This window comes from Antechinus flavipes, chromosome 5, assembly GCF_016432865.1.
Source record: "Antechinus flavipes isolate AdamAnt ecotype Samford, QLD, Australia chromosome 5, AdamAnt_v2, whole genome shotgun sequence".
Classification (NCBI taxonomy): domain Eukaryota; kingdom Metazoa; phylum Chordata; class Mammalia; order Dasyuromorphia; family Dasyuridae; genus Antechinus; species Antechinus flavipes.
Window position 1 is genome coordinate 24,114,810 of NC_067402.1, and position 19,076 is coordinate 24,133,885.

The following is a 19,076-nucleotide window of genomic DNA, read 5'->3' on the forward strand; positions in this document are numbered from 1 at the left end:
ATGAACGTAGCCAAAGCACATCAGTACTCTGTACCTCAGTTTGCCTCATTTGTAAAACAAGGGTCATAGTGGTCCTCTGCCTCACAGAGCTGCCAAGTCAAATGAGTCAATGGACAGAAAATGCTTTAAAAGCCTTTAAAAGCACTGTACATGTGTCAGCTCCTATTACCCCTAATTCCACTGTGATATTAATGGCTGTGTCTCAAGGTGAGGCACAGAAAATCATGCGTCTCAAAGGGAAAAGAAAGAAATCATCAGTCTTCTGCCACGTAATACAAAACCCAGACATCATAAATAAACATAAAGAGCAAATGTATACCAGCATAGAGGCTTCCATCCATTACCTAGGAAATAAGCCTCAAAGAGTGGCCAGAGGTGAAGGCTCCTTCTTATGGCTGCAAAGCTAATGAGTGTCTAAGGTGGGATTTGAACCCTAATCTCCTGAATCCGCATCCAAATCCAAATTCAGCACTCTATCTCTCAATTGCGTATTTATTTTTCTATTAAATTGCCAATCATGTGCTTAGAGGGAAGGATGAGAGCATCTCTTTTCTCCAATGGAACCCTGAAATATCACCAGATCTCCATTATGTTGGGAGATCTACTATAGAGAAACATGGGCAGGATGAGAAAGTGAGGAAGAGTCACGGTCTGCAGTGATAAAAGCGATGTTCGGGTGAATAAATCTATAAGACTGCACTGAAGCCAGATGACAATCTGCTGAAGCACTAGAAAGTATAAGACCAGCCCCCAAACTGCTGCTTCTCCCAAGTCCCCCTCCTGGGTTCATTGTTGGTGCTTTTTTCCTCATTGATATGGGGAATTCCCAGTGTGAAACCTTCTTCTCCCAATGCAGATCTCCACTTCTTCTACAACTCATTGTCTTAGAAAGCTGTCCAGACCTTTGTCTGGTGAAGGCCAGATTCCTACCCAGGCCTCTCTGAGCAAACCACACCATAAAGACTCTTCTATTTTTTGAATTTTTTGAAAAAATAATTTGCCATCTTGGGACTATAGAGCTGATGGAATCTTTATGCCGTATACCCAAAAGTAAGCTCAGTAGTCTAGCGGATAGAAGCACCCAAATTAGAGTCATATAAGACAAGAGTCTGGATCCTGATTCACACACTTAGTACCTGCCTGACTCTGGGCAAGGAAGTCACTGAAACATTCTGTGCCTCAGTTTCCTCATCTGTAAATGGAAATACCAGTAGCATCTACCTCACAGAGTTATTGTGAGGATCAAAGGAAATAACAGACATGGGATACTCTATAAAGCCTCCAGGTGCTACATTTAGTTATTTATGCTACATAAGTTATTGTTTCTCTTTACAAAGGGAATTAATGTTACTTATCAAAGCTTTGAACCTGGCCTAGAACCTCAGTCCTTCCAAAAAATTAGTGTGAAGAACCTAGAACATTTCAAAGTAGCTACAGCGGAAGCCCTCTGTGTGCTGCTGGTACCCACTAGAATCTGCCCTTGAGGCTCCAACTCAGACAGCCCGGATCATAGCCGGGAGGGGCAAGGCTCTCTGGGGACTGATGTTCAAATGAATATTTGCTGAGCTCTCCTCTGCCCGAGCAGCCTTAGCTGGGGGCCACAGCACTGTTCAGTCTTCTCCGGGAAGGGTTTACGCAGGACCTAAATACAACTGTGAACAGCTTCTTTTGCCTTAAGCGGAGTGTCCTGATTTGTACGTCAATCCCCAGAATCTCTTTTCTACCTCAGGGCTGTTTTTAAAAACACCCCAAGCCAGTTAGCCTAAGAAGCAGACCAAAGGATTCGAGTCACAAAGTTTGTTTCTGTACATTTTGCAAAATAGAAATATGAAAGACTCCCTCCTGCCAACCCCTGGGACCTTCCAAATGTTCTGCATGTTCCTTCAAAACATTTTCAAGTGGGCCTAAGACAAGAGAACAGAGAGCACAGCAGAGGCCAAGAACTACATCTCCACCCCCCCACTACTGCCACCCCTTTCTCCCCCCATCCTCCCCACTCCGTCCCCTTCCCAATCAATCAAGTGCTTTAACAAACAAGACACAACTGACAAGACCTAAGCTCTTTTAGCGGTGACTGTCTATATTGCCAGGTCTAGAAGGGATGATGCTCTTTTTGCAAAGCAGTATGATGCAGTGGTTAGAGAGCTGGTCTCACCACTCCACCATATGCCTTCTAGGTGACTCACACAAAGCACTTGATCTCTCAATGATCTGGGCAACTTGTGAAGATGCTAAAGATGCAGAGAAGGTGCCAACCTGCATGGGTAAGGGGAGCTTCCTCAGCTGGGAGCCATCCTTCCTCCCCAGTGAAATGATAGGACTAAGTTCTACCCTTCTCCCCTAGAGGCCCAGCCTTGTCACAGAGCCACTGGGAAGAGAGAGGAAAAAGAAGCACAACTAGCAGTGGTGGGAGAAGCAGATTCTAGCCAACACTCATGTCTTGTATAAATCCTTTCCTTAGCGCACCCTGCTTTCTGAGGAGCTGTCACAGAATGACCCCAAAAAACTCAGCTTGTGACCTTCAGAAATGAGAGAAAGTGGGTTTGGGGATTTGAAAGAGAAATCAATTTAAATTCTCTAAATTAGGGCAACTTGGTGACTTGGGGTAGAGAGACCCCCTGAACCTCAGGACATCATCATTCATTCCAGTCTCCCATCAGCATTCCCCCGTTTTGGTTTTCTGGGGGATGTTTCAGAGTTCTGGCTGCTGCGACTAACCTTCATTTATAGGGTTCCCTAAGCAAAAGGAACTCTTTAAGGTGGGGGTTGGGGGAAAATCCCAAAGATTTTTTCACCACTCTCCAATCATGTCTCCCAATAACAACACGCCAGCTCCTTTGGGAACTTTACTATGGGAGGATTTACTATGAAGTCTTCAGTGGAGGTGGAGAAAGACAAATACAGCCACAGATAAAGAGCTTAGCTGTTTCACATATTACAAAGGCTCTGTGTCTAGGGCTGCTCCTCAGTAGCCACTAGGATCTCTGGATCACTCTCCAAGGATCATGGATTTAGAGACTGTAAGATCTTAGAGGCCATCTAGTTCAACCCCCTTATTTTACAGATGAGTAAACTGAGGCCCAGATAGTGTTACAAAGAAAAGTATGGGATTTCTTTCTTTCTTTCATTCTTCCTTCCCTCTTTTCTTTTTGTTTTTTCTTTCTCCTTCCTTCCTTCCTCCCTCTCTCTTTCTTCTTCTTCTTCTTCTTCTTCTTCTTCTCTTCTTCTTCTTCTTCTTCTTCTTCTTCTTCTTCTTCTTCTTGTTCTTCTTGTTCTTCTTCTTCTTGTTGTTGTTCTTCTTCTTCTTCTTCTTCTTCTTCTTCTTCTTCTTCTTCTTGTTCTTCTTCTTCTTCTTCTTCTTCTTCTTGTTCTTCTTGTTGTTGTTGTTGTTCTTCTTGTTGTTGTTCTTCTTGTTGTTGTTCTTCTTCTTCTTCTTCTTCTTCCTCTCTCTCTCTCTCTCTTCCTTTCTTTCATCACATTGTTATTTCCATCTAACCCATGGCCTCTTCATAGTTTTATCTTTTGACTAATTTTACTAGGTTCAGTCCTACAGTTAGTCTTTGTACTGGCTTTCCTCTCTTGCTAGAATGCAATCCCTTTCCCTTTTGGAACATTGCTCTCTCTCTGTTTTGCTCCTACCTATGTGACAACACCTTCTCTGTATCCTCTGCTGGATCCTCCTTTCTGTCATGTATTCTATGCATGGGGATGTCTTACAACTTGACCTTTAGCCCTCTTCTCTTCTCATTCTTTAACAGCTCCCATGAGTTTTATTTCGAGAAGCAACATTATCTCTATACAAATGGTTCCAAGACCTATACATCCAGCCCTAAACCCACTTGAGTCTCCATCTTCATTATAATAGCTGTAATTGTGTGTGTGTGTGTATACATACATATACATATACATATACATATATATATGTATAGGTATAGGTATGTCTGTATTATCACTTTAAGGCTTGCAAAATGCTTTACAGAATGAATTCATTTGGCCTTCATAACAATCCTGGGATAGAAAGGAGGAGTAGATGGTATAATTAGTCCCGTATTCCCAGAAAACTGACCACCAAAGAGAACCAGAATCACAGTTAGAAATTTCAAAGTCCGGTCTTAACTGACTTACAAGTCTTGTGCTCTTGAGACAATGAGTTATCAAACTATAGCCAATTAACTGCTTCTTGGATAACTAAAATATAGGGTGCCTAATGCAGAACTCGTCATGTTTTCCCCCAAATACTGCTCTCTACCACACTTTTCTATTACGTCCTCCCAGTCACCACAATTTCCAATCTCAGTGTCATCCTTGATCCCTCACTTGCACTCACCCCAAGTATCCAATTCATTGCCAAAAGCTATCACTTCTACCATCTCAACATCTAGCATATGTCATTTCTCTACTGCCATCTTGTTTGCACTGGCTGCCTCCCTTGTTTTAAATGCCCTTGCTCCTCATCTCCACATTGAGGGTTCCCCAGTGTTCAGCTCAAGCCCAGCTTCTTTGGGAGGCCTTTTCCACAATTTTCAACAGAGCTTTTCCTTCTGAGCCTATCTTCCATCTGCCCCATATATATCTTATATGTATCTACTTAGTTCCACGTTGTCCCCTCCTTTTCTATGTTAATTCCTTGAAGACAAGTTCTATGTTTTTGACTATTCCTTGAATCTTCAGCACTCGGCACATGTCTGCCACATGTTAAACATGTGGCAGACATGTTGATTTACTACATATGATTCTACACTGGACACAGGTCTTCTTACCTAAAGTTCAGGGCTCTTCCAAGGTCTTTTCCATTTCTCAATTCTATACTTTAATGAACCTCCAGCCAAATTTCACTGAGAAGATCACAGGATCACAGGGCTGAGAGCTAGAAAGGACTTTAGAAGTTACCAGGGATCTCTGAAGGTTAATGTGTCCTAATAGTACAAATGGCGAAACTAATGATTTTGTATCTCAGGCCTTCCTCTGCTCCTCTGCGTGGGAACTGGTGTCTTGGAAGATTAACATAATTACTTTGTTTATTTCCTTTTAAAAGTTTCATGAAAGTCATACCGCTAAGAAAGGTTTACTTCACAAAATTGTGGAAAGAAGTCTTCCAATTTCTTAGGTTTGTGATTTAGGTTAAATGTCCCAGTGCACTCTGGGAGTTATTGCCTATGAGGGGAGAGATACCAATGTCTTCTCTTCTGATCGTTTTCATGAGAAATTACTATAGCCTATCCACCCTAAAAATGGGGTAAATAAGCAGCATGAGCTTCCTTTTACTGTACCAATTTCATCTCAAAACACTGAGGTTAAGTTCCAATTGTTCAGTAATGAAGAGAATCAGCTACACCCAGAGAGAGAATTATGGGAAATGAGTGTGGACCACAACATAGCATTTTCACTCTTTCTGTTATTATTTGCTTGCATTTTTATTTTCCTTCTCAGGTTTTTTATTTCTTTCTTTCTAGATCTGATTTTTCTTGTGTAGTAAGATAACTGTATAAATATGTATACATATATTGGATTTAACATATATTTTAATATATTTAACATCAATTGGATTACCTAGGGGATGGGGGGAAGGAGGGAAAAAGTTGGAACAGAAGGTTTTGCAAGGGTCAGGGTTGAAAAATTGCCCATGCGTGTGTTTTGTAAATAAAAAGTTATAACAAAAAAATTGAGGTTAAAGTGGGAAAACTGAAATATATTATAGCACATGTAGGTCCCCAGACAATTCTGCCTTAGGTTCAATGTACTTCATGGGTCAGCATTCAGTCAAAATCACAGCTCCAGAACCCCTGCTGATGTGTTTATTTTTCTCGGTCAGCCACAGAACATAATTAGTTCAGAGCAAAAGCATTTCATGAAAAGGCAAAATCAGAAAAGTAATGATAAAACATTTCCCCAAAACCGTAGGGCACACTTTCCCACAATTATATAGGGAGAGTGTGGAAAGAGGGAATTCACATAGGAAAGATGTAGCAAAACATAGGAAGCATCTGGTCAGGACTCACACACAGGGGACATATATAACCAAAACTGTAAGACACACTTCCCCACAAATATATGGAGAGAGATCCAGTGTAAATAGGGAGTTTACATAGGAAAGCATCTGATCAGGGTTCACACATAGAGAACATATATAACCAAAACTGTAGGGCACACTTCCCCACAAATATAGATAGATAAATATAGATCCAGTATAAATAGGGAGTTTACATAGGAAAGATGTGGAGAGAAACATAGGAAGCATCTCGTCAGAGCTCACACATAGGGAACATATATAACCAAAGCTCATATAGAAAAGCAATTTATCCCTCTGACAGAGAAGGTCCACTCTGGTTTTCTGATGATATAATCCCACTGAGGTTATTCTCCCTGTATTTACATCCCAGATAGCCTCTGGTGGGTATGTAGTGTCAGCTGGGCATCGTGTCTGGCTGATCTTATTGGCTACGACTAGATGGTACACCACTGGTCCTGTGGTTGCTGTTTACCAGAGTCAGAAGCAGCTCCACTGGACACAAGGTTTGGACCATTTCTCTTGTGCCGGGCTCCTGCTACAAATGTATTTCTGGCTGGGGTACCACCTTTTCTTTTTCAGAACACACAACAATCTCAACTAGCCAGCACCACAAGCTTAACTCAATTGTGTAACTGCTACTTCCTTTCCACTAGGGACAAGGTCTCTGTTAGAAACTACACTCTGATTTAGGATTAGAAATCCCCGCTCAGGTTCAATCGCTAAACTGTATCAACTCTATCAATAAACTGAATCAACTCTATCGATAAACTGTATCAACATTGTTTGAGAATCTGCCTTTCCAACAAATTATCTAGGGCTTTTCAGATTCATGGTCAAGGAGCTTTTCAACTTCTAAATTCTCACATGCATATCAGTGGTGGGAGTAAGGTACAAGAACAAATGTTAAGTCCAGTGGCAAGATATTTTCTTCCTAATTATCTTCAGAATATGTAGCCAAAAACAAGATGTCTCCAACATTTGCATATAGTTACAATGCTAGCAAGGTCTTAGATATCGTCTGGTCTGATTCTTCTCCTTCCATTTTAAAGATCAGCAAACTGAGGCCAAAGGAGGAAAGGCAACTTGCCCAAGAGGACAGTTAGAAGACCCAGATCTACAACCCAAGTCTAGAAGCGAGGTGGCACCATGAATAAGACACAGGCCTTGAAGTCAGAAAGACCGGAGTTCAAATCGTGATTCAGATACTTACTAGCTATGTAACTAGCTTGTGGAAAGCGCAACTTCTCTGTGCCTCATCTGTAAAATGGAGAGAAATATAGCACCCACTTCAAAAGGTGGGGATCAAATGAGTTAATATGTGAAAGTGTTTGTGACAGAAAGGATCATAAAAATGTTATTTATTCGTGCTATTGTTATACCTTCTGATTTCTAGAAAAGGGCTTGCTCCCTATGCCCGGCTTCTTTCCTATCAAGTATTAGGATTCCATCTGGGAAATCTTAACTGAAGCTGTTAGCATAATAACAACTCAATTAGGAATTCCTGGGCACTGAGGAAAGGATGGGGAGCATCTCTAGGTTTCAGAAGCCAGAGGATGCATACCAAGTCAACTTGGCTGGGTTGTACAAGTCATGTATTCAACGAAACTTACAAACTGCCACATTATGCTTAGGATTTTTTTCATAGTCAACAACAGGATTACAGGATATTTTCCCACATCAGTCACATGGCTCAGGAAACATGGCTGCCCCCTTCACCAAAATCCAAACTCATCCCTTCTGCCAGAGATGAGAACCTGATTTTCAGTAGAAAAGAGCTATGACCATGTCTATTTCCCTTCTTCAAGTCATTTACTAAAGATATAAAGAGCTCCTGCCATTAGTGAATTTATATTCAACATGATATTTGTACAAAGAAGTTGGGATGGGAGTGGGGGTCAGAATCCGTGATTTCAAAAATATGTGGAACTCTTAGAGAGCAAACACATTCATTTATTAAGCACCCACTGTGTGCTAAGCAAATACCATACAAACGCAATAGGCAGTCCTTGCCTTCGGGGAGCTTACCATCCAAACAGGGAGACAACAGGTAAATAACTAGTGACAAATGAGATGGAGAGAAGTAAAGGAAGATAGGGAGGCATTAATAGGAGTGAGGATCGGAGCTCGTTCTATAGTCACTCAGGACCCTAAGAAGCTGAGTGATCTACCTGGATTAACACAACCCATAAATGTCAGTTGTGGGGCTGACTCTGCATTCAGTTCATGATACACCTCCCTCCCTTTACAGATAAGTAAAGTACAAGGAAAAGGGAGAGATGAGTGATTGCTAACCACTCACCTGCCTCACCCCTCATTCAATTCATATCAGAAGAACAGCCTGCCAGGAGGGAAGCTGGGAGAAAGCTGCCAGCAGCCAACTGGCCAACACCCCCACCTCTCCTTTCCCTGTGACTTTCCACTCTCCAGTTTCTCCTTTTCCTTAGTTTTTTTTTTAATATAGTCAACAAGTCAATAAACACTTATTAAAAGTCTCCACAGGCTAAATACAGGATGTACAAGAAAACTTACCATGTGAAATTTTCCTTGAAAGATTGGATGGGATAAGCTGAGGCCTAATACTCTGTGTCCACTAGGAAAAGCTGGATTCTCATATGATGCATACAACTCATAGGTAATCTTCCCAAAGAACTTCTTAAGGTCATCTACTCTAGATATACTTCACCTTTTTTTAATGTCCCAGGACCTTTGAGCAGGCTTTCTGGTGACACCTGTGGATCCCTTCTCAGAAAAATCTTTAAACACAAAATAAGATGCATAATATAAGAAAGAAAACTATATTGAAACTTTTGTCATGTGTTTTATGGATCAGGAGAAGAAAGCCCAAAGAGATAGTTATCAGTCTAAGGTCACAGAAGTAGCAAATGGCAGAGCTGGGGATCTGAATTCAAGTTCTGTGACTTCAGATCTTATACTGAGTCCTCTGTGCCATGTTACCTAATTCATTCCTTCCTACAAAGAAGAAACATAACAAGAAGAATGAGAAGCAGAAAGAGAAGAACAAGAAGGAGAAGAACAAGAACAAGAGAAGGAGAAGAACAAGAACAAAAACAAGAAATGCGATTAGCATCAAACTTTTGTTTGCTGTGTAACTCTGCTGACTTCCCTACACTCTCTCCTGTTTTCTTACAAAAGTAAGAAAAGAAAACATAAGAATAATAAGCTTTCCCAAGACTAGTTCCCACCAGCTGTCAATACTCTTCAAATCTTTCAAAGTTCCCACTCTGCCTGTTCCCAGCAGGATGGGACACTTGCTCTTTGAGCTTGGCCACACTTCTGGAGAATAAGAGAAAAAAATTTGGTTTTTCCCCAAATATTAAGTTTAGCCCTCAAATCACCTCAAGGGGAAACTTCATTAGGTAGGAACAAAGATCCTAAAACTTTGTAACTTGAAGTAAGATAATCTGAAAGCCCTGCCAACTCTCTGCACCAATCAAGAACAGCTGGTTACATCAGATAACAGCTTTCACATCTCATACAATCTAAAGCACAGGGAGTGTGTGAACCAGTAAAACTGTCATAACTATCCAAGGCAGGAACCCCAATGGACTTTCTGGCCCTCAACTAAACAAAATTATAATCAAATCTGATAAAATGAATCAGCAGTATATTACTTTATACTGAAAAAAACAACAACACAGAACACCACAGATATATGATCCTTCCTGGTAGATTCCTTCCAAAATCTGCCTCCTAGATGTATTCAATCTTGATTTCATATTACTTCCCTTTCATGTACCCTCTGTTTTAAAGAACTTTTCCTACTGGTGCTCCTTGTATATTATTTTTTTATCTCCTACCTGTGCCTTTCCACAAGCAGTAACCTCTCTAACCCTGTCCTATCCTAGTTTAGAATATACTCTCTCCTCACTTCTGCCTCTTAGAATTCCTACCTTCCAAGAAAATACTGTTTTCATGAACACTTTTTTGATCTTAGAACTCTGAACACTTTCTAGTGTCAATTGGAATGACTTTACATAGACTGTGTATTCACTTCTATGGGTATATGCAGTTAATCTCCTTTCTCCCTATCTCCCCCCAAAGAATGGGCCTATTTTAATTTGTCCGTGTATCTCCAGCATTTATGCCACAAGGTCTGTTAAATTAAATCATGCTATACCACTTATTGGCCATAAAGCACACCTGTTAACCAATAATCAGAGTGACAGAAAATCAAATTGTTGGGTTGGGCAGGAAAGGGGAAAGCCATTTCCCACTCTTTTTTCCAAGGATTAAGAGCTCTAGCTGGATCCAAAGACAAACAAGAATTTTGGAAATGCACCAGCAAGCATAATAAGAGCTGGCATTTATGTATCACCTTAAGTTTTACAAATTACTTTAAAAACAATTATTTCATTGGAAAGAAGCCTGGAAGCCTGGATACTCTCATTATTCCCATTTTGCAGATGAAGAAACTGAAGCAGATAGGGAGGTTAAGGAAGCTAGCATCTGAATCTAGATTTGCACTCAGGTCTTCCTGATTCCAGTTCCAATGCCTTGTCCACTATATCCCCCAGCTAGTATATCTATAGCATATGTGTCATATGTCTATTGTTAGGCTTAATTGTGTAGAAAATGTGCATTGCCAACCTTAAAGTACACCATAAGTGATAATTCACATTTTTAAAATTGTATTTTAGGAATTTCATTGATTTAGAGAATTCCCAGTGTGGAAATTTCCTCCACAAGTTCAATCTGCAACTTCAAGCTTTAGAGAGTCTTTAGGAGTAAGAAGTTAACTAACTTGAGCAAGAACACATAGCCAAGAAGAGTAAGAGAATTGCCTGACTCCAAGGCCCATTTTATTTCTATTCTAGTTCTCTCATTCTCCATGATTTTCTCATGATTCTGATTAAAAATGAGTTGCAAAAAAATTTTTTTAATTAAAAACTGAGGTAGGAGAATATGTAAGGTTCAGAAGTTACTTTCCTGAACGTAAAAAATGGTAGAAGAAAATCAAAGGGTTAAAGAGAGGGAAAAAAAACAATTAAAACACCTAAGATTATTAAACCTGGACAAAAGAATGGTGAAGGCTGAATCTGTAACTTTCTTCAGATACCTGAAGCCTCTAAGCCTGAATGGTAACGACCAGTTATTATTCTTATCTGAGTATAGAAGAACTAGGGAAAAAACAACAAGTGGTATTGATAGTATTTTGAAGTTTACAAAGGGCTTCTCGTTAATGATCTCAGCTGAGCTTTAAGAGTGTCCTTCGAGGTGGGCACTTCAGATTTCAATATCCCCATTTAACAGATAAAGACACTGAGGCCAGAGGAGGTCATCTGTCTTGCCCATAGACACTCATCCTGTAAACATCAGGGGCAGGATTTGACCACAAAGAAGCACTACTCCAAGTCTAGACATCCTGCAATACTTTGCGACCTCCTTAAAGAAAAGGGGACTTAACTGGTGATGAGAGCAGGACAAGAAGGACATGGCGACAGTTAATGCTGAAGAAGGAATCTTGCCTCTTCTTCCAGGGAAGCCAAGCTAGTCTAACGCTAAGAGATCAACCAGCTGACCTGTCAAGGCTCCTTCCAATTCTTGATCCAATGAATCTACAAATTGTAGGTTTTTTGATAGTATATTTAACAGCCCTTTACTTACTTGGACACAGACACATGAGACCTTAGGAGGAAGCAAGTGAGAGGTTAGATTCAGTAGGTTATGTAAACTGGTCCCAACCCAGACCATTCCCAAACAGGACATTGCTTCAATTGTCCCATGTGACTATCGTCCTGGTAAGACACGGGCTGGTTTTGGAAAGTTTTGAAAATATTGCACTTCCTGCTATTTTTTTTTCTACTCCCCAACCCCCAACAACCCTGAAGCAGTGTAGGATAATAGAAAGAATGCTAGATTTGGAATCACCTGATGACTTCACACCTCTGGGCACCTGAAAAAATCACATAGCTTCTCAAAGATTCCATTTCTTCATGTCAGATGAGCAAGTTGAACTAGGCAACATCTGGGGTTCCTCCCAGCTCCAAATAAATGGTTCTATGAGGAACTACGAGGGATTCTAAAAGTTTGTAGGTCAGTCTACTCCTGTAGCCTGTAGATGAAGCTACTATGGTTACTAAAGACTTTCTGAGAACTTGAGACAAGGCCCTGGGTATTTTTTTTGTCAGGTGACAAACTTAGGACAAAGTCTACTATTCTCATTCCAACTGGGCAACTGAGAAAGAGCAATGGCCTCAAAATTCATTCTAAGAAAATATTATCACTGTCTTAATTGGTCCCTCCCCAAAACAAGTCATGTTAAAATTAAGAACAACTGTGATAAAGATGCTGTTTAAAGGGCTTGTGCTTTAGGAGTATCGATTCTCATATTTCCAGTCTGAATTTCTGTAACTATTGAGAAAACACAAAGATTCAACCAATAATATATTTCGTCATTTTCATATTTTTTAAAGAATCCTTCCCATTATATGTGTGTGTGTGTGTGTGTGTGTGTGTATGTTCGTATATTTCTTCATAGTATGGCCAAGACTTACAAATCTATTTCAGTTTGGATTTAGTTTTAATCACAGAAGAATAACCTGATTCAACTTTCTGAGATCTTGCTCACTGTTGAAACCAGAATTCACTAAAAAAAAAAAAAATCAAATGCATACTTTGTCTTGATAGTCTCTTAAGACAAACCCAGCTATAAATGTCCCATCCGCCCCGGCCCCATTTCTTCAACTCTTCTAAAAGACAGAACAGAAAATCTTATGAAGGACTGAAGAGGCCACTAAAGAGTTAACCCAACTGATTTCTGGGATGAGATGAGGATGGAGTCTGATTTTTTTTTTTTTTAAGGCAAACACCTGGAGGGAAAAAAAGTAGTATTTTGTTTCTACCTCAAGAAATTGCCGACAAACATAAAGCAAATCACATCAGTGGAATACTCAATTATCTGCACATGTTAATTAACTAAATGTAATCAGCCCCCTTTCAGGCCTCTTTTCACCTGCAGTAATATGGGGACTGGATTTGCTTCTCTGCTCCCCACCATGGGTAAAAAAAAAAAAAAAAATTTAGACAGACTGCATGGTGCATCCAAGAGTAACTAGTAAGCAGGGATTTCTGCTGATGGCAGGAATTTTCTCTGCTCAAGGCACCAAGAGAACCCACAATATGGAGATGGTAGGACCGGCTGTAGGCTGCAATTATTTCCCAAACATATTTTAAAGCATCGATTTAAAGTTCAGCTAGATAAAACTATGCTCTGAGAGGGCTGTTTCATAAAAGCGGGCCGGGAGAGTCATCTGAAGTCGTAAATATGCAGTCATGACAATTAAATATTCATGAAATCAAGAGTTACTGAAAAGCTGAGTATATTAGAATATTAAAATCCATTGCCTTTTTCCCTCTTCTTTGCTATCAGCTTCTCTCCCTCACCCCAGTAGCTGCAGAGCAACACAAACTGCCAGTCCCAGTGCTTTAGTGGGTTGCTTTTCACATGAAAACCATGTCACTGATTTTTTCCCCCGATTGACACACAGCTCTGATGCTCATCTTGCTTCCTGCATGCAGCACACATTCTGACCACTGGTGATTTCGGGAAAGACACTTTTTTTTTTTTCCCTTTCCCCTAAGACTTGTCAAGTGAACCCAACTCGAAATTCAATGTGGCTAGAGCATCCTCTGTGTAATCCAGCCATAGTTTAAGTATTTATTCAATCCACCTGTATAGCAGAAGCATTCACAGCAAGCAGACCACTCTCCAACTCCCAGCTTTCCTGAGTACTATTGTCTCTTAAGACAGTGGAACTCATCACACTACCCACATCTTTCCCATTCAGCTTACATTGATCAGACCAATCGTGATGTAGTAAAGGGCCTGAGCGCAGTTCTCCAGCTTCCAAACACAAATCATAACTTTTTGGGGGGATGGGAAGATATGGATTCCCAATCAAATTCCCCAAGTTTAATAGCATCAGTGCAGGTGCCCCCGTCTCTCCCCCCCACTCCCCTGTTCCATGGAGCACTTAATCTTCAGTTTCACCAAAAATACGTAAAGATGCAGAAAATGCTTAGAGAAAAAGTCATTTTCTGATGAGTATATTGGCCCGACATTATTAGAATAGCCTTTTTTTTTTTTTTAATGCATTTCTCCCTGTTTATTGAAGAGGAGTGGCAGGGACAGTGTCAAACTGGAACCATCTTCCCTTGAACTCCATTCCCTCCGAGGCTGTCTGTCCCTCCCTAAGTAAGGAGCTGTCCCTCCGTCTGCAATGACACAGCAGGGCTGAGCCAGACACGAGGGGCTGCCCTTCCGGGGGCAGGGGGTGACAGGTGAGGCCGGAGGGCTCGCGGGTGCCTTAGCGAGGCTCCATTCGGCAAATGAGGGAAAGTTTGCTCCCCACAGCCTGCCAGCTATCTGCATCGGGGCTGCTCTCCGGCTCCCCACCCCCGGCCCCCGGGGCTTCCCCGGAGCCACTTCAGAACTCGCGGCTCGGGAGCAGGGAGCCCGCAGAGCCTCCTCCCTTGGACCTGGGAGGGCGAGCAGAGGTCTGGCCGGCCGCCCCCTGCCGTCCCCGCCTCCCCCTCAGCCCTCAGCTCCGGGCACGGGAGAGCACACCCAGACAGCTCCATCCAGCCTGCCATCCAGGACAGGCTCCTCCATGCCGGCGCTGCCTCCACTTCGGAAAGTCACTCCCCATCCCCACCCCCGCCCCGCCACAGACCGACAGACACACGGAAAGACAAGACGGACCGCCGGGCGGTCAGACAGGCCGGCCGGCGGGCGGGCGGGCGGGCAGCCCAGGTCGCCCGGTCCCCGGCCCCCGCCCCTCCGCCCGCAGACCCCACCCTCAGGCTGGGGCTCTCCAGCCAGGGCAGGGGATGGAGGCGATCCGAGGACTCCCGGCTGAGCTCGGAGATGCTGGGCAGGGGGCGGCCGGCAGACCTACCTTTTTGTCTTCTTTCTCGCTGTTTGGTCTCTTCTCTGGGTGGCTGTCCCCGGCGGCCGCACTTTCCCCAGGCTGCTCATCCTGCGGCGGCGGCGGCGGTGGCGGCGGCGGCGGCGGCGGCGGTGGCTGCTGACAGCCTCCGCCAGCCCCCTGAGAGTGGGGGATGGGCTCCGGGCACTGAGAAACTCCCTTAACATCCATCTCCATCTTCCGATTCACTGTAGGGCGAGACAAAAGCGGGGCAAGGACTTGGCAGCCAGCGGCGCACGGCGGCTCCCTTCACGGGCCCGCGGCACGCATGGCTGGGGGAGCCGGCACGGGCGCAATCGCTCGGGCTCGGGCTCGGGCTCGGGCTCGGGCTCGGGCTCGGGCTCCGGCAAGGCTCGAGCTCCGGCTCTCCCCCGCCCCGGGCTCTCCGTCGCCCGCCCCCCTTCCTCCTTCCCTCTCTTCCTCCTTTCCTCCCTTCCTCCCTCCCTCCCTCCTCGCCACTAGAACGGCCAGACTTTTGTATCCATTGAGAGCGCGCCTGTGCCTGTGGGGCTGCCTCTGTGTGTGTGTGCGTGTGTGTGTGTGTTGTGTGTTGTGTGTCCTTGGTGCGGTGGCCTTCAAGCTCCCCGAAACAGCCGACGCGAACCGAGCAGCTGACGCCTGGCCGCCCAGACCCTGGGAGCTCGAGCCGGGCGCGGTGCTTATTTACTTTCTCTCCTTATCTAGGTCCCAAATCCAGACCTTTGTTTTTGCCCCTCTCCTCCTCTCTGGCTCCCTTCTGCTCTGCCAGTTCCCCCAAACCCCCTCCCCGGGAGCCTTTGGAACAAAGTTAACTGGAAGAACAAACCACAGATCGCCGGGATTAGCCCGGGGAAACTGCCAATATGCTGGTCACGCCAAGGAAAAGTTCAATGTCCACCCCACCCCCACGCCGACCCCACCCCCAGCCCCCAGCGCTCCCCCAGCTAGGCTTCCCTCCTCCCCTCCCTTTCCCCCCCGGCCAGAGCCTGTGCTACCCAAAAGCAAAGGAAAACAAGCGATTTCCCGACCTGTGCAAGGTGGTGGTGGCGAGGATGAGAGCCGAGCATGGACACGATTGTGGCTGGCGTAGCCCCCCCCCCCCCTTACCCACGCCCGACCCCCCCTACCTCTACCTCCCCCCCCTTTCCACTGGTGACTGCGATCTCCTGGATGGCAGTCGCCTGGCAGGCTGGGGTGAGTGTGTGCGCGCGCGTGTGTCTGAGTGTGAGTGTGTGTTTGGTGTGTGTGACTGGAGCTCCCTCTCTCTCCTTCTCCCTCTGTCTGCTCTGCCAGCGGCGTGGCACGCAGCATTGCACAAGGAGAACTGGAGTAAAGAGGAAAAACAAGAGACAATTTCGGGCAGGAAATCGACATCCCTTTCAGCTGCCTGCTCCCGGGTTTGAACCTGAGCAGAGGGGAGAAAATGTCTGGCTCTCAGTCTGGCTCCTTTTAGTTGGCGATAAATGTCGGGAGCCCAAGCTAGATGGGGGAGGAGAAGGAAGAGGAGAGAAGCTAGGGGCAGGCATTTACTGCAATATGCCTTGGATTTTTTTTTTTTCTTCCAAATGTTAGCTGCCTTTTTCAGATGGGAAGTTGTGCCTTTTACAAGAACATTCTCTCAGAAGGGCAAGGCTCGCCTTTGGTTCTGATCCTAGTGGTCAGACAGCAGTTATTCCCTTGATGTGTATATATTTTAAAAATGAATGGCAAGGTTAGACTTGGTAATTCTTAAATCAGGGCTCACCGTCAGGTGATCAGGTTACACTTCTAAATATAACATCACATTGTCCTGGGGAACTGCCTGGCAACTTCATGGAAACATCGAGGGGGAGGGACTTGCGATAGTGGCCCTGAGATTGGTCTCAGGAATAGCTCGCTTGATAATGAAATACCTGCTTATTAAGATGCAGGTCAATATTAAAGGATGCCCTTTGCTCCGGGTTCCATGATATCCCTCTCCTGATTAGATAAATGAACTATTAATTCCATTTCCCAGAAAATTTCACTGCTAAGGTGTGATGAATATATGAGGTTAACTTGAAGAAACTGAGAAATCTTATCCTTCCTTTCTGCATCACACTATCCTCAATATAACTTTTATATAGCAGTTACACATTTCCCCTAAAACAAGTAAACTAGTCCTGTGCCATGTCATTATCTCCTATGGATCAAAGAACTAGAGCTCCAAGGCTCCTCCACTCTCCTCACCTTACATAAAAGGAAACTGAGTTCCAAGAAAGTTAAATCATTTGCCCACAGTTACACAAGGAGTGTGTTATGAAGGTAAGAAACAACTCAGATCCTCTCATTTCAGAGCCAGACAGGAGTTCTTAACCCTTTTTGTGTCAAAGACTCCTTTGGCCAGCTGTGAAGAAAATTGTTTTTAAATGCATAAAATATATACAATTACATAAAAATGTAATGTAATGTCTGGTCAATTTCCAATTGATAAATACATTGCTTGAGTTTTGAAAAATAAATGCATAAATAAATGCATAGGAAAAGGAAACCAAAAACATTTAAACACAGTGATCTATTTTTTCAAAATGTTCACAGGCCAATGTGAAAAAGTTCACAGATCCAGCATGTTCTTTCCATTGAAATGCCCTATCTTTGAAGAGAATCTCTTCCTTGATACCCTGATGATAAGTTTGGGACCTTTGTGTATATTACATTTGTTTGGGACGTTGTGTATATCACATTTAATAATGATTAAAGCTTTACCATCATTTCACGTTTGATCTTAACAATACCATGAAGCTTGTGCTGTCCCATTTTTTATATGATGAAACTGGGCCCCAGATGCTTAAGTAATTTGCCCATGGTCAAGAAAGTTTATGAGACAAGATTTGAACTCATCATTCCATACTCCCTATTCAGCATCCTCTGGAAGACCATAACATAACCCTGTGGAGGTCAGTATTACACAAATTATCTCTTTACTAAAGATGACATAATGAATAGATGACCAAGCCAAGATTTGAATCTAGACTTCAAAGCTAGTGCTCTTTTGAGGATAATTCAACCAAAAACAACACTATGAAATAAATTTTTAGGGCCTGAATTAGTCAGCTTTTACCTTAACTCTTTTTTGTAAAATTAATAATAATAATAATTTTAAAAGCCAAACTGATTTTTTATGTTCAATTGTTTTTATTTTCAACTAGGAATCTAAGTGGGAAAATTATCTTCAAGTAAAAATATTGCTCTTATTTTGAGGAATCAGATTTGATTTTGACATATCCACGGGAGACACTATGTCACAGAAGATTCTTTAGGGTGGTGTTCTGCTCCACTGAATCAATTGTTTTTATAGTCAACAAACAATAAACCCAGTGGGATCCTGCATTTTCTGAACCTTTCAGTCAATTATGTGACTATAAAGATGTGAACCTCTATAGGATATAATTTGGAAAAGCTTGGCAATTCCCTTCAGCCTTTAGCCAGGATGTTCTCAATGTTCTCAATATCAATTTTTCTCATAAATGGGGAGCACATATGCCTATGGTAGGTGTGAGGAAGCTGAAAAAATATTATCAAAACTTGGTGCACAAACAGCAGAAAATATGTCATCAGAAGATATATGACTACAAAAGGAAGCAGGCCTTTTGTTTCCAGTGTCAAGTGATGGAGAGGGTCCCCAGGTTCTCACAGAGGATTTCCAGGAAGACTGAATAATAGATATACAAAATGAGGAAGTAGAGATCTGCATCTTGGCAGGAATGCTTATACCAATGATTCTGAAGGTCCATTTAAGGATCAATATATATGAAAGGAAGTTTGCTTCAGTATGAGATTCACTATGTCATATGAGAGTACTAGCTCTTATTGTTTTTTTAATTAATTTATTTTTAAAGCTTTTTATTTTTCAAAACATATGCTTGGATAATTCTTCAACATTATCCCTTGCAAAACTTTTGTGTTCCAATTTCTCCCCTCCCTCACACCCTTCCCTAGATGGCAAGTAGTTCAATATAGATTAAACATGGGTAGAAATATATGTTGAATCCAATATATACATACCTATTTGTATAATTATCATGAGCAGCTCTTATTGTTAAATCATATTAGAGTTAGAATCAGAAGAAAATGGAATTCCAATCCTACTCGTTATTTACTGGTATGGGATCATGGGAATG

General features: G+C 42.8%; 1 protein-coding gene across 10 annotated transcripts in view; it reads right to left on the reverse strand.

Moving 5' to 3' along the window:
* RBMS3 (RNA binding motif single stranded interacting protein 3) overlaps window positions 1-19,076 on the reverse strand; it is a 1,470,243-nt gene that overhangs the window by 1,390,953 nt on the left and 60,214 nt on the right. For 2 of the 10 annotated variants that reach the window (XM_052001748.1, XM_052001758.1), the window contains exon 1: window positions 14,929-15,308. In XM_052001748.1, coding sequence (XP_051857708.1) covers window positions 14,929-15,135 — 207 coding nt within the window. In that variant the 5' untranslated portion in view covers window positions 15,136-15,308. Of the gene's footprint in view, window positions 1-14,928; window positions 15,311-15,965; window positions 16,018-19,076 lie in introns of those variants that run through there. The other 8 variants (XM_052001750.1, XM_052001751.1, XM_052001747.1 and 5 more) reach the window with 7 other exon arrangements.